The 15,458-nt window shown below is 42.4% G+C and overlaps 1 protein-coding gene across 4 annotated transcripts in view; it reads right to left on the reverse strand.

The window, feature by feature from the left end:
- Nucleotides 1–15,458, reverse strand: part of LOC100881270 (irregular chiasm C-roughest protein) — a 177,894-nt gene that overhangs the window by 101,299 nt on the left and 61,137 nt on the right. The window contains exon 1 of one of the 4 annotated variants that reach the window (XM_076538091.1): nt 8,012–8,034. The exons of the other annotated variants lie outside the window; for them this stretch is intronic. Coding sequence (XP_076394206.1) covers nt 8,012–8,019 — 8 coding nt within the window. The 5' untranslated portion in view covers nt 8,020–8,034. Of the gene's footprint in view, nt 1–8,011; nt 8,035–15,458 lie in introns of those variants that run through there. 4 annotated transcript variants of the gene reach the window in all.

The raw sequence follows: 15,458 nt of genomic DNA on the forward strand, positions 1-15,458 counted from the left end.
AGGTATCGAGCGTTATTTGTTTTCTAAGGTTTCGCAGGTCTTTCCATTTTTAAATTTAGAATTTTATGGATTTATGATTTACACGTCTATCTTGAAATTCTTAAGTCATTAATTTTTCAAATCCTTAAATTGCTAACTCCTCAATTCCTCAAATTCTACAAAACATACGCAACAAAAATGCCCCATAAGTCTCATAAAAATTAGTTCTTAAATGAATTAAAAATAAAATTAATGATTCAAAGGATTCCCCTAATTTGCCACTCAGTGTTAACAAAGGAAGTAACCTCGAATAATTATGTTTATCACGAATGAATTTAATTGTAAAATTGTAAAAGAGATAAAATATGCTCGTACGGGTTGTCTATCGGCAGTAGAACGTCCGTGGTCAGACTATAATTAACCAGGGTGGAAACAAAAGGATGCTTCTCCCAGAGAGGAACATCGGCAGCTTGTGTTTGGAATTTAACTCGTAAAAATTCCAACGGGTCTACGAGACAAAAACAACGCGTTCGTCGAGTCGAGTGTCACGACATGCGATTTCATTTGCGGCACAAAAGGAGGAAATTAAGGGTGGCACGTGGAACGCGGACGACGCGGGTTAGAAGAAAACAAACGAAGAACGGGAATGCATTAAATAATTCAGCTGATCTTCGTGAAACAGTCGTAGAAATAATTGTCGGAACATTCCATTAAAATGGTGTTTGTACATTAAATTGTGGAGAAAAGTACAAACTCCACGAACGTGAATTTATTTTACTTCAGAGTGTCACGAAAACTTGATCAAACTTCTTTCATTAATTTTCTATCTTTTAACTATCAACTATCGTTTTAAAATTAACACAATATATCACAGAAAATGATCTGAATTTATTTTAATATTCGTAGAAAATTCGAAGGATGTTAAAGGATTATAAACAATTGTTTGAGGATTTGTATGAACAAGGTGTCCTACTTCGTACACACACGCGTGCTCGCCGAGTATCTACATAATTCAGACGCATTTAGTATTAATTTTCCTGAACAGAAGAGGAGGGTATGCGAACAATAGTCCTCGTTTCCTCATGATTTCTTTTCCCTTCGTCATATACATTTTTCATTAAGGAACAGAAATGCATATTGTCTTGTGTGACATGCACTTTACCGGGTCACGCTAGAACATGTTACTTAAACATCCCATTTCCCAGGTTCCTCGTAGGATTTCTGTTTTCAGAAGTTCTTAAAAAAACGAGTGGAAGAAAAAGGAGACCGAAAACAAAGTGAACGTAATAAGAGATCGACCCAAATATCTCCGCTCTCAAAATTCTCACGGTTCTCAATTTTCCGACATTTCTTTCCACGCCGAGCCCACTCTCCGTCGACTTTTCCACGGAAATCCACACTCTTGCCGGTACCGGCAAACACGCGTACTCCCACACAAACAAATCGACCCCTCGAAACTAAAACCGACCGAGGATACGGACACTCCTCGACCCTAATAATTTTCACGCTAAGACACTGGCTGGAATACTTCCGTCGGTACAAACGAGCGGAAAAAATCGCGCCAGTAAAACGCATAAAAGACTTTACGCGAGACTGTCTCTGATAATACTGTTTATCGAGCAATTTATGTCCCTCGAAGGATTTTGTGCTCCTGCAATTTCTCGCTGGTTTCAAGTGACTTTAAAAAATGTCCTAGGTGTAAAAAATTGACGAAATTTTCTGGGGGGAAAAGGGATTATTAGAGAGGGGGTAGAGGATGAGCAGAACGGTAAGTTTTGGTTCGGGGGTTAAGACAAAGGCGTCACGTCGCGCAATTTTGGCCGTAGTTTTCATTAACCCGTAAAACGAATTAGAGAAACACAGTGGAGGGTTAATGAAGAAAGGGGGCTGGGGCGTTGCGAGGCGACGGAAGGATGGCGAGCGAAATTCTGTTAATTTCACAGTGGCGGTTCGCGCAACCACGGAAACGCTTCGGTCGTCGCGGGCTTATACCCCGTGGATTTCGACCGAGTGGTTGGTACGTACACTCCACCCCCCTCCTGGAACACGCAAATCCACCTACGCCTAGCTTCTAACCCACATACGAGCACAGAAGTTCGACGAGCTCATTACCAGCGAATATCAACACACTTCCGGCGGAGCCAACGCCGAGCCGGATCGGTTGCGCAGTTTTGCACTTTCTGTTCCGCACTTTTCTCGTTTTGCGTCTCGGTATTAAACCGCGAGAGAGCGAACACTCGTGGCGAGGCCTCCTTTTCCGGTAAACATTTTCCGCGCGAGTCCCGAAACGTTCGCCAGGAAAACTCGAGTGCCCCAGATGCTGTATTCCGCGTTTCCGCCTCTCTCCTTCTATTAATCTCTGCTCCGCCCTCTCGCTTCGTTTCTTCTCGCTGCCTCTTTTAATCTTCCCCCGGCAACCCCCTGCTCCTTCTTCTGCCGTGCTCTTCTCTCGTTTTCTCAAAAAAATCTCCGACCTTTTTTCTCGCCCCGTTTTCGATCCGGCATCGGTCCTCTCCGTGCTTCTCTCCTTTCACTAATTTTCTGTCCTCCCTCCTTCTCTCCAACTATCCCTCTCTCTCTTCGGATTCTTTGTCCAGGAATCTCTACTTCTGCCTTTTTTTTCGCTCTTTCGAAACTGCACGCGCGAGAGGTGTACACAGCTTTTAACCCGGATTCAGGATTACGGTTACACCGGGTCACACGCGACACTGAAATGTGTGCCTCGGGTCGGAACGACGATCTTTCTCGATCAATCTACCATTTTTATTTTAATTACATTACCATCTTCTCTGGTGTCACAGGAATTTGTGTCATTTATCTAAAAAATTTGCAGGAGACATATTTTTAGGGTAGGTTGCAAATTTATATTTTTGAAAGTCGTGCGAAATCAAAGTCTCTCAAGAATGTTAGCTTTTAGGAATATTCTGATTTATACTTTTAGAAAGTTATACGAAATGCAAGTTTCTCAAGAACGTTAGCTTTTAGGAATATTCTGATTTATATTTTTAGAAAGTTATATGAAATAAAAGTCTCTCAAGAATGTTAGCTTTTAGGAATGTTCTGACACAAAACGAAATTATAGCTACACGATACACGGAGCTGTGCAACCTCAAATTATCGCAGCTAACAGAACTTTTACTCAAGTATGTATTAGAGTTATTAAGGATGTAGAAGTGGAACAACAAGAAAGGAGGAAAAAATGAAGTTTTATTAGGCAGATTCGTTTGGCCCAGTGCGGGGGGCGTTGAGGGTGCATTGACGAGCGGGCGGGAAAAATAGGAAGAGGTAGAGAAAGGTCGAGGACAATGGCGGAAAACTCGGTTGGATTTTGAATGTTTCATAAGTTACGGACTTCATAATATTTGAAAAAGCTGGCGGAGCAGCAGGAAGAGGCGGACCGGGCTCGCTCGCTCCATTTTCTTTTGTACCCGGACCCGGGTCCCCGTAAAGGAGAAAGAGGAAGTATTGTTCCCGACGCGGCGAGGAGCTTTTTCCCCTCGGCCAACAACGCTGTTGCGCTAGTTTTTCTCGCGAAATGTATAGCCGACGGGTAATCCGAACCCCGTTGCCCCGATAAATTATGCAAATCGTGGCAATCTTTGTGGCCTATGACCTAGGTTCACCCGAGGTCCCGTCGACGAGAGTTTTCGACGTCTGCCTATTTCCGCCTGATCGATTGTGCACCAACGGAAATATCAATTATGCATTTTTGAATTATCGATGATACATAGTTTATCGTCGATTTCCGCCATTCGGGTATTTCAGAGAATGGATTAGCATTGGAGGATTTGTTGTAATATGCAAGTAGGATTTATTATAATATAGAATATTGTTTGTAATAATTTCGATACATTTATATTTCATATATTACATTTAAGTCTTGAAGCTTTCTGATGTAAAATATGGACATTTCAAAAAGTTAGAAATATTTGAAAATGATATATGAGTACAAATGGAAATGTGTTCTTAAGTTCTGAGTAAATTCCTTGTTGTTATATCTTTGTTGTTTGTATCTCTACTAGGATCCCTACATTTCCAGGTTTCTATATCCTCAAATCTATAGATCTCCAGATCTGTACATATCCTTCCTACATTCTCAGATTTCTATACCCAGTACTTCTCTAAAACTCTAAATTCCGACATCAATCTCTATATCCCCAAACACATTTCCAAATCTTCCTGATTCCAGTATATTTAGAATCTCCCATCTCCAGATCCCAATATTTCGATACTTTGAAAACTCCATATCCCTAGATCACTGTACTTCCATCTTCCGTATATACCCCGATACCTAGGAAAGAAATATAAATGTTTGCCACGATCGTAGAATTTTTATTGCGCTCCTCTTTGTTTTTAATTTCAGTTGCTCCGACGTAGCATCGTTGAAACGATAAAGAAGGAAAACAAGCAGAGGATGGTAGTAACAGGAAGAATCTGGACCGTGAAGAGAACGATGCAGCTTTCTGTCGATAAAAATGCCTGCACTCGACTGGAGAAACAACATGTTTCTTCCAGGTTTTTTTCCTGGTCGACTTTCGACCAACAACTTTCATCGTCCTGAAACTTATCGCCCTTCCCCGTTTTGTACGTTGCTCTCTGTCTACGATCTTCTCTGTTCTTTCGCTCTTCTTCACGCCCTGGAGACTAAAGTCCAGTTCCGTACTCCGGACAATTAGCAAGGAAAATTTCGCGGCTACGAAAATTTGTTAGGCTAATTAACACCGATTAACGGGGATACGAACTATCAGTTTTAAACCACAGTTTGGTTAATAAGAACATTATAATTTATTCTCTTTTATTAAATATTCGATTATAGTGACTGTTAAGGACGTTAATCATCGCTGAGCTTCGAGCTAATGGACGAATTAGAGAACAGAAGTTCCGAAATGAAACGTCGTGTCAAGTGAATTTTATTTGTCGTGACTACGACGAGGATCAAGGATGGAAGGCGCGTTGGGTGGCTCGCGAATCCAATAAGCCGCGGAAACTTCGTCGAAATGAGCCGCGGTGAACTTTCTGAACAATGCACAGTGCGTCGAAAGTTATACCACGGGTCCCGTGTAAAAATGGAACAGAAAGTTCCGAAGCCGGAGAAATCTGCCCTTTCAACCGAGAAATCGAAGAATTCGCTATTTTGTCCCATTCTCTTTTACTCTTCACTTTTTCTCTATTTTCCATTCATTTTGTCGGAGAGAACTCTGAGGTTATTAAATTGGATGACGTATCTTTTGCAATTAGGACTAGGATATAATCGGGCTTGGAAAATAAAAATAAGGGTAGGACAGTGTGGAGGATGTTGGATGTGGGGTGTAGGGTGTAGGATGTAGGATGTAGCATGTAGGATGTAGGATGTAGTATGTAAATTACCTCTAGTTTGAAAGTTTTTACAGCAACAAATTTTCAAGTTTCATAATCACGTTTGCAAATAAATCCTCAAATTTCCAAGGTGAGTCAAATGTCCAAACTCCCAAATCCCTAAATTCTTAAATACCTCACTAAAATCTCCAAATTCTCATATTTTCAAATTGCTAAATTTTGCTAAATTTCTAAAACCTAGACCTGACTAACCTTACTAGACCCCTTATTGTGACATCCCCTGCATCTAAATTTCCAAATTCTTAAACCTTCAAATTGCAATCTGCCGAATTGCTCAAAGTCCAAAATTTGCAACCCCCAAATAAAAATCCCAAATATCTCAATCGCCAAACCCCGGAAACTGCCGACCGGTTAAAGTCGATTATTCACATCCGACGTGGGATATTGACACTATTAGGAAATCTAATTGATTTGGCCCACGGTGAACAAAGTTGCTAGTTACACCAAAAGCGAACGATTAATTCTTCGAACGCCACGTGGGCCGGTCGTTAATTTCGCCATTATTGAAACGTCCCGACGAGCAGCGCGATGAAAAAGCTTGCTCGTAGCGTCGATCCGGTTCGCATAATACGACGACAAGATCGTAAAACGCTCGAAAGATAGAGAGAAACGAGCCTCGGCGACGTTTACGATCGATGTTCCCCATCGGCTCGACGTGAAATCACGAATGCTCGTTTCTACGTTGAAAAACGAGCGGACTTCCGTAACCGCCCCTCGTTGTCCCAGAAATGGACATTCTGCGAAACAATCGACACTTTGTAGGAAGAAAAAAAAGCATCATCGACTCTGTGTCTTGTAGACCGGTTCGCTGATTGACGATAAACGAAATATCGTCGATGGCGGACACTCGCTGGAATCTGATGGCCTGGATGAGCCATTTGATTAGAACCGTGCGCTCTCGATAAATCGAGAACAGCCTGGAACCGATAAACCGATCGCCACGGTTATCGACTGTCCGGAACACGAACTTTGTTGCTACGAAAAGAGAAAGTTGTACCTGTGATTTCGGATCAACTACTTACGCGAAATAGAGGAGACTACTTTGATCAATTGCAAGGGGCTTCGATAACTTTGCGATGTGGATCGTTATTACCATTTTCATTCAATTCTGCTTAATCTTATAGACATATCATTTTTTATCGTTTACAAATTCAGATTAATACTGGTTCACATGACACAGTCGAGATAAACATTGTGAAGTTGATAATTTTAACCCTTCGTACTTGAAGATAATTTGACTGTTTACAAACAGTAACTTTAAAACTTAGTTAAAAAGTTAAATGAATTCTTTTGAGGTTATTATTTTTCCACTAATAATTTCCATTATTTTTTGTTTCGCCATGTTTATACATCACACGTGTCATATTAAAGAATCAGTTAAAAAATGCTTGTTTCAAGTTATTGTATTAAATAAAATGGTGACTGAGAGTCACCTCTCGAGCGCAAAGGGTTAAGATGAATATCTGTACCAGAGGGGTAGGTCCAAGTCCATTTTTACCATTTTATATAAGAAGTCCATCTCTTCTAAGAAGTAACGAAAGATTGGGTTAGATCAGTCCTCAAGTACAGAAATACATGGTCTTTCATTTAAACATCGAATCCATGTGGTGCATCCACACCTAACTCACCGAGCATCAACAGAAGTATAACACGAGTCATGTGAAGTTCATAGTTTGTTTTATCCACAGGGGCAATTTCAACCGCCTCCACGCGAACACATGTCGCGCGTTTGGGTAACAGAAAGTGGAGGGCGTGTTGCTGCGACAGGCAGCAAAACAGAATCCATCTTCGCCAGCTTATTTAAATATTTGTCGATATTTCGTCGCTCCCTCGCGTTTCCCAGGCCGTGCACATCCACTCCGTCTTGGGACCCCGGGTGTTTACGCGAACCGAAGTAACCGAACGAAAGGGAAAATGTGAGCGGAGTGTTCGTGACGGGGATTGACGGTAACTCGGCGATATACAAAGTTGCCGGACGAGGGACGTACGCGATCACCGTTCAACCCCCTGTCACCGTAATGAAACGCGTTGGGTGCGCGTGACACCGCGGCTTTATGCCGAAATGTTGTACAAACGCTTCGATGAACGCTGCTAACAAGGTCTGGCTTGGTTAACCGGCAAAGCGGACTGCCATGATGAGCGTGCTACCGCATCGATTTCGCGACAACTTCATATTTGTCCGCTTGCATACTTCAAAGCGTTGCCTGGCCGAAACCCGTGATCGATCATTTGCTCGGAGCCCGGTCTAACTTGCCACCGAATTCGTCGAGAACCGTGATTTACTCGGTGGCGCGATCGTTCCATCATCTTCAGCTCGAGCGAGCTGACCGAAGGAAAATACGATATTCCGAGAAAAAACGAGGGAATTTCTTCGAGTGCTTAAAGCAAGCCCCTGCCGATCAATGGCTTCTTCCTCGTAATTCCAGCCGTTCGAATAAGGATTATTCTATTGTGGAGGAAAAATGGAAATAATCGTTCTTAGAGTTATTCAAGTGTAAATCAAGTAAATTAAATTATTAAACGGCTCGGCTCGATAGGTTGCTACCGTTTCGATACAAAATTGTCTGAAAATAATACTTGCGGAGAAGCAAGAAGGTTAAAGCTTGACGATAATTACTGTAAATATCTTTTTTAACAACGGAATTCTATTACTCACTGTTCCATCACAAGCTCATTGATTAGGCTAGGAAGACTCGGTCGTAAAATGTACCTGCAACAGAAAAATAAAATTACTTGTTAAAAGATGTTTTTAAATACATCTTGAAACTTTCATACTCCATTTTAACAAGTTTTATCACATATTGTAATATATCAATAAATTAAATACGCAAAGTCGATGGACGCCATTTTCAGATATTTTTGCGTCACTAAATCACCTTGCTCTTCTACATTTCCGTGATTTTTAACTTCTATAATTTACGACCCTAAAATAAAGGAAACTGTTCAGCAGCGAAAAATATTGAATCTAGTTGCACACCTAATATTTTCGTTTAAATATTATCCGTACAACTGAGCAGACATATTGGTACGTTACACAGACCGTGCATAATGATATATTCAAACAGTAGAAATTGTCGCTTATATTGATCGACAGTTAACAAACAGTATCGCAAATGATATTCCTGTATTTTATAATATCAACGTATGCTGCAACGTATAAAATCAAGTACAAATGACAAACGGTATAAAAGCTGACGAATAAAGCGATTCACGAAGCGTTCAAACAGCCTGTGAGTATCGAAGCTGTTCGAGATGCTCGTCGTTCACCGTTTATCGAGCATGGAGGAATATTTTAGACGCAGCTATCGAGCAGGCGGTTGTTTCAACGAGAAAACGTTCTCCAGGATTCTCCGTAAACTCGACCGAGCCGCAAGCTGATCTCCTTTTGGCTCCATAGGTTTCTCTGCCGACGCTGGCTTCGACTCGACGCTATCGTCTTTTCAGATCTGCTCGACTAACATGGGTGGAAACGCGATGAAAAAATTATTAATCGAGCCTTCGTACAGTGATGGAGAAGCTAGCGATGGAATAAAGCACCTCGCACTCAGCCTCGAATTTTCACCGAACGTGATAGATTTTCGCGAATACAATATTTCTGAGTAGAACATTGATCGAGTAGCTACGAAACTTTCATGAATACTCTTCTAACCTACATTTACTATTTTTGCAATTATTTATGACACTATGGTTCTCACTGGTATGTCTACGTTTATATTTCTTGACCTAGACTATCTTTAGGGGGTTTTAGAAATTATTCACTCTGTCACCAAGTACATGTAGATATTAAAGATTTTGAAGATCGGTGACGTTCAGGAAGACTTTTAATTCTCTGTTTTGTGGAGGAACTTGAAATTTAGCTTTGTCACCATCTGCTCTCAGAAGTCTGCATATGTACACATGTGGAAGAATGTACACATATGTATATACATTTAAAAATACTTCATAAGAGTGCTTCATCATAAGATATTTCATAAATGAATCACATCTGCCTATTCGAATCTCCTGAACTGTACACGATATTGTATTTGATTCGGATTAGTAAATATGTTTACGTGCCTGAAAAAGCTGTGGTACATGCATAGTCGAGTTTGATCCTATCGCTAGCAAAAGCTCGAGGTGTATAAAGCGGCTGGAAATATAACGAATAAGAAAATAACGCTGGTCACCGTGTTTCACCCCTTTACTTTTACTGGCAAATGCTAGTCGCTTTTGTTTCACCCGCTTTGTCCCAGCAAGTGAAACAACGGCGAACAAACAAAACAACAGAAGCACCCAGGTACCGGTGTGTGTCCAGCAATTCTGTTGCGGTGTGAAATAAATTTCGGTCGACTCGGATAGTTATTCGATCCAGGTCTCATGAAAGTGGACATTAAAGAATTTGGGAAATTTTCAAACTTGGAAGTTTAATTTTAGAGTTAGAAGTTGATGTAACTTGTAACGTGAGAATTTGAAAACTTCAGAATTCATACGTGGTTACTGAAAGTATTTTATTTCGAAAGTAGCTCCTTGTAGGTTTTGTATTACATGAAAGTGTTGCATTACATCTTTGAAAGCTACTCATCAGTTCGTATCAACAAACATTAAAACCCCGAGTAATCTTCTATTAACAATTCAGCAATTTATTTTAACAATTAAAATCGATGCTGTCAAAATTAGTCATGATGAAACATAAATCATGATGTTCATGACCTTAGAAAAATGAGTACACGCCGTTCATAAAAGCGATGTCTAGTCACTGCCACAACTCGGCTTACAGTTAGCCGGAAACGCGTAGGTACATGCAGCAGGCAAGTTCATCGAGTTTCGCAACTTTTTGCAGCAAAGTCGTGTATCTGGTGAGTTTCTTCGTCCGCATCGTATGTTCCGAGCGAAGTACGAGCGGTTTAAGCGATTCTGGGCAAACGTTTTCAACGAGGCCGCTCTTAAAAGCACATCGTGCACGTTCCTCGAACTTAAGGTCGGGTCACGCGGTAGCCGCGGGCTATTTGAGCTCGCTATCCGCTTCATTGCGCGCACGGTGCTCGACGCTGTTTCGCCTGCGAATCAAATTAGCCGCTACCTCGGAATCGTTGTATAATTTGTATGCTCGTGTCGAGGGGACGGTTGATACGAACAGTTGTCTGCTCGACTCTCGTGCGTTGGGGCAAGAAAATCACAGGGTCGAAAATTCGGCGGTACAAAGGAAACGAGGAACGGTTTATGACTGTGAAACGAGAGGGCTGCAATTACGAATAACGGGGGTTCGGGAGGACGCTGTGCAAACAGAGCAAAAGTTCGGGCAAGGTTAACCATATTTTTTTTTTATAAAAAGTTGGACACTGAATTCGCTTGGTGACGAAAGTTTTGGTGAGGAAAGTATTAGAAATCTATTGGTGAAATTTTGATGATATGAGGAGTAGGATTGTGTTTGCATTGATATTGTGTGATGGATATAGTGAAATCTATGTGGAGATAGGATACGTAGGAATACCACGCAGGGTGATTCAGCACGTGAGAAGTCAACACGTGGTAGTTCAACGCATGGTAGTACAGTGCGTAGTAGTACCACTCATGGTGATACAACACATGGTAGTTCAACGCATGGTAGTTCAACGCATGGTAGTTCAACGCATGGTAGTACAGTGCGTAGTAGTACCACTCATGGTGATCCAACACGTGGTAGTTCAACGCATGGTAGTACAGTGCGTAGTAGTACCACTCATTGCGATCCAACACGTGGTAGTTCAACGCATGGTAGTACAGTGCGTAGTAGTACCACTCATGGTGATACAACACATGGTAGTTCAACGCATGGTAGTTCAACGCATGGTAGTACAGTGCGTAGTAGTGCCACTCATAGTGATACAACACGTGGTAGTTCAACGTGAGGTAATACAATACCACTCGTACCAATGCCACGTGCAACGATACAACGCATAGGAATACCATATAGAGCGAGATCTGTGTGAAGATAGGTTACGTAGAAATACCACGCATGGTGATACAACACGTGGTAGCTCAGCGTGTGGTAATACAATACGTAGCAATATAGCGTGATACAACGTACCACGTGTAACCATACAACGCGTATGAATACCATGCGTGGTGATTCAACACGTGGTAGTGCAACGCGTAGTAATACAGTGCGTAGCAATACTCATAGTGACATAGCGTACCACTTGTACTGATACAGTATACCACTTGTAACGACATAACGCATAGAAGTACCATGCAATACACTGACCTATCGCATGATCATATATGACATACGTATTCTCCGTCTAAAATATAAAAGTCCTAGTAATTCTAAAATAGCGTCAACACGCCAAATGATCTGTCGCATCGACGAATCACCGCGATATTTACGCGAGTTCGTTTGTTTAGCCAAGCAAACTGTTTATTCGGTGCCGATCAATAATTTGATTGGCTGCCGCACTTTCGTATAAATTAAACATATTTACAGGAACCGGCGACACTATGAAATCGAACGTATTAATCATTGGCCCGTGGCCGACCGTCTGTCCTCTCGCTTAAATCCTCCGGCGCGAATTTATCGGAAATTTATATTTGTGGAGCGTGAATTATATCCAGCGTCAGGTGTTCGATTCCTCTTTCTCCCGAGGAGATCGGTACTATTTTTCACGCGCGTTGACTATCTCGAAATTCTCCCTTGGTGGTCTTCCCCGAGGTTTTGGTTTCCCTGCTTTTATCCTCTTCGGTTAGGTTTCTCTCTCTTCTGACGGCAAAGAAGTTCCCCTTCCTGATCCGTGTACCGTGCAAAAACGGACGAGAGGATTTTCGCCCGCGCGGTTCCGCTCGCTGAAATAGGACGGCATTCTGGGAATACTCGTTTGCACGAGTGTTCCAATTAAATTCTCTCGCGGCCGGTCCGCATTAACTGCAAATCCCTTCATTGATATAAATTCGGCATATCTGATATGATACTCTAACGAACGCGTTTAGCGTGAACCAATCGAATTCCCTCGGTGAAGTTTCGCGTCACGCTATTTACACGCGCGGTACAACAAATAAACTTTTCGTTTTTATCGTCTTTGTTCCCCTGTTGTGTCGTCGGTCTATTGTGCCTGTCGCTTTCGAACACGTTTTGATTTAATACAATGGAATCATCCAATTGCTGTGCTTCATCGAGCAATGGGAATTCTATGTAATACTAATTCAGGTTCATCGTGCGATCGTGGAATCATTTAGTCCTCACTTTGAGAATTTGGTACATTGATTGGTAACGGATGGAGTTATAGAATATTGACACGATGATATATCATGACTAATTCAAATAGATTCTTCGATGAACATGAGCTTCAATTTAATTAAGGATTAAAGATTATGAATATATAAAATCAAGTCATTAGTAATCCGTAATGAAGGATTAACGAAAATGTGAAGTAATTGAAACGATTCGAAATGGAAGGGCATGAATAATTCGGTACATATTAATCAAGAGATGATTACGAGAATATAAAATAATCATTTACTCAACTTTAAACTGCATGAAAATGCTTTAGTACCATCGTACAATTTAACACAAAATTTTAATAACCTAACAAATGTCTAATTCGTTTTATTCATAAATTCAATGTAACTAGAATTATACTGAATATTTCAGTATTAATACGAGATTCTGTTACGAGGCAAAAGGTTTAACATTGACATAATACAACGTTCCTAAAGTAAACCACTCAGGATAATAACCTCTGTACCATGATTCAGCAGCGGATCTCTTCATAAAGATTTACGTGCAAGAGCTAAGCAATACGCCAAATTGCGCCATTAAAACAACTAATTGGCAGACAATGTTCCAACGTTGAAGCAACACATTAATATCAAAAAATATTAATACCAAAAGTTTAACTGTAGAGAGTATTAATGTACGGAGTATTAATAAAGAAAAAAAACAAAATACGTATTATGTTAAGCTCTAATTTCTGTGTATCAATATTATATGAATACCACAAGGCGTTCTACAGCCACACGTTATATGACCATGTGTTATACCTTCATTTCCAGCCAGCGCCAGCTTGCATCATAGACTGGTCTTCGTCCTGATTTCTATTTAGTTGTTTCCACGAATTTAACAAGAGCCTACATTTCAGAATGCTCTCTAGTTACACCAGTAATAAAGGTCAGCTTGCATTTTAGGATGGTTCAGGCCCTGGGTCTTAGCCAATGAAGGTGCTCTGGTTTCTACTTATTTATGTCAATGAACGTAACAAGGACTAATCCACATTCTACAGTGCTCTAAGCTCTGGTTTCTACCTACTTGTGTCAATGAACGTAACAAGGACTACGGCGTTCCAAGCTCTGCCTATGTCAATGAACGTGGCATTAGTTTACATTCTGAGGTGTTTTAGGCTCTGGTTTCTGCCTATTTGTATGAATGAATGTCGTAGAGAGTAGTCTACATTCTAAGGTACTCTGCTAGTACCTACCAAGTCTAATTAAGAATTAACCTTCTAATATTGTGCAGGAGTACAGTGTAAATAAATATAAGAGCACACATTTTACAGCTGTCCTAGGACCTACTATCTCGATGAATGTAACAAGAGTTAGTATACATTTCAGGATGGTCCAGGGCCTAAGCTGACTAGTTACGCGAATGAACGTAACCGGCGCACGGTTAACGACCTAGCGACGTCGTGACGCGAACCGTTGCGTTCCAGTTCTACCGCCGTCGGTTCATTCGGCGTTCTTGTAATTACCGTCGGTGTTGCGAGCACGGAATACGTTTCCGTGCGAGTTGAACGCGCCGGTTCGTTCCTCCGCTCGCGCAATTACCGTTCGCCGAATCTTAGCCGGAAGTAGCTGCTCGGTAAACAAGCAACTAAACGGGGAAAAGGTCGTCAGCGACGTCGAGGAACGGCGGGGAAATTTTTCGGAATCACGGTAGATCGATGTCGAGTAGAGAAAGGTCAGGTCATCGAGATCGCGAAGGAATAAAGGAAGACGGGAGAGAGGAGATCGCAGAGGGGGTCGTGCAAGTTACCCGGAAGACGAGGCAGATCGGGCCTCTTCCGGGCGAGAATTGAGACGTAGTCGAGGGAAAGGTGTCTCGTTGTTTAAAGAGGGCAGTCGGTAGATCCCCTCGAGGGATCCCGAGGGATGGTACCGAGCGAGACGAGAGACAGAGGAAACGGAGGGTAGATTTCGGGGGTAGATACCGGACGAAGGCTGTAGGCCGTTTGCTATAGCGGCCGGTGTGCACGAGAGAGGAGAACACGGGTTACCGGTCGGCTGGAGCGACGGGGATGAAACGAGAAAGAGAAACAAAAAGGTAAATATACACAGCGCGACAGAGACGGAGATACGGGGGTGAGAAAGAGAAAGCGTCGCGTTGGGAAGAAGAAAGGGAGGCGACTAGAGGGTAGAAAGAGAGAGGTATAGCTTCAACTTTGGCTGTGCCGCAGTGGTATCGAGCGGCAACCCCACCTTTCGGCCCCAACCAACCCCTTCAGCCCCTTCTGTGCTCGACCCACCCTGCCTACATCATCCACCCACACTACGAACCTCCTCCAGGGAGTGTTATAGCGCTCCACTCGCTGCTATGTTCACTCGAACGAGACCAACTCCTCTGTCTTCCTCCTGTGCACACCGGTCCGTTTCTCACTTTCTCCAGGCAGCTTCATCCGCCGCCTCGTTCCGGCCCGTGTCTCCTCCAACCTCGTCTACTCTCTCGTTTACTTTAGCGTAGAATCTTCGCTCTCTATCCCGGCCTCCGTTTCGGCCCACCCTCTAGATCAGTAACCTGCACCACGTGGCGATACTAGCGCTAACGCCACTCCATTTAGCCAGCTGTACGGCGCCAGGAATGTCGAGATCATGTACAGGACCGTTCTCCGCGCCGAGGCTTTGAGTGCCGTTTGCGAAAACGCATTGGCTAGTCCCTTTGAACCCATTGGCCATCTCCATCTGTACCCTCTTGATATATAGTAAGACGATTATGCGCCGGCATCGTAGATATGTACACGCGGATATGTCTGGATCGTATACGACGGCCCAAGGGATAACGACGTCGAGAGCAAGCCGGATTAAGTGTGTCGACATGCTTCCGATCGTGTAAACGCAAAGACGCCCTCTCCTGGACGTTAAGTTTCCTTGTTTCGTGTCGT

This window comes from Megachile rotundata, chromosome 12, assembly GCF_050947335.1.
Source record: "Megachile rotundata isolate GNS110a chromosome 12, iyMegRotu1, whole genome shotgun sequence".
Lineage (NCBI taxonomy): Eukaryota > Metazoa > Arthropoda > Insecta > Hymenoptera > Megachilidae > Megachile > Megachile rotundata.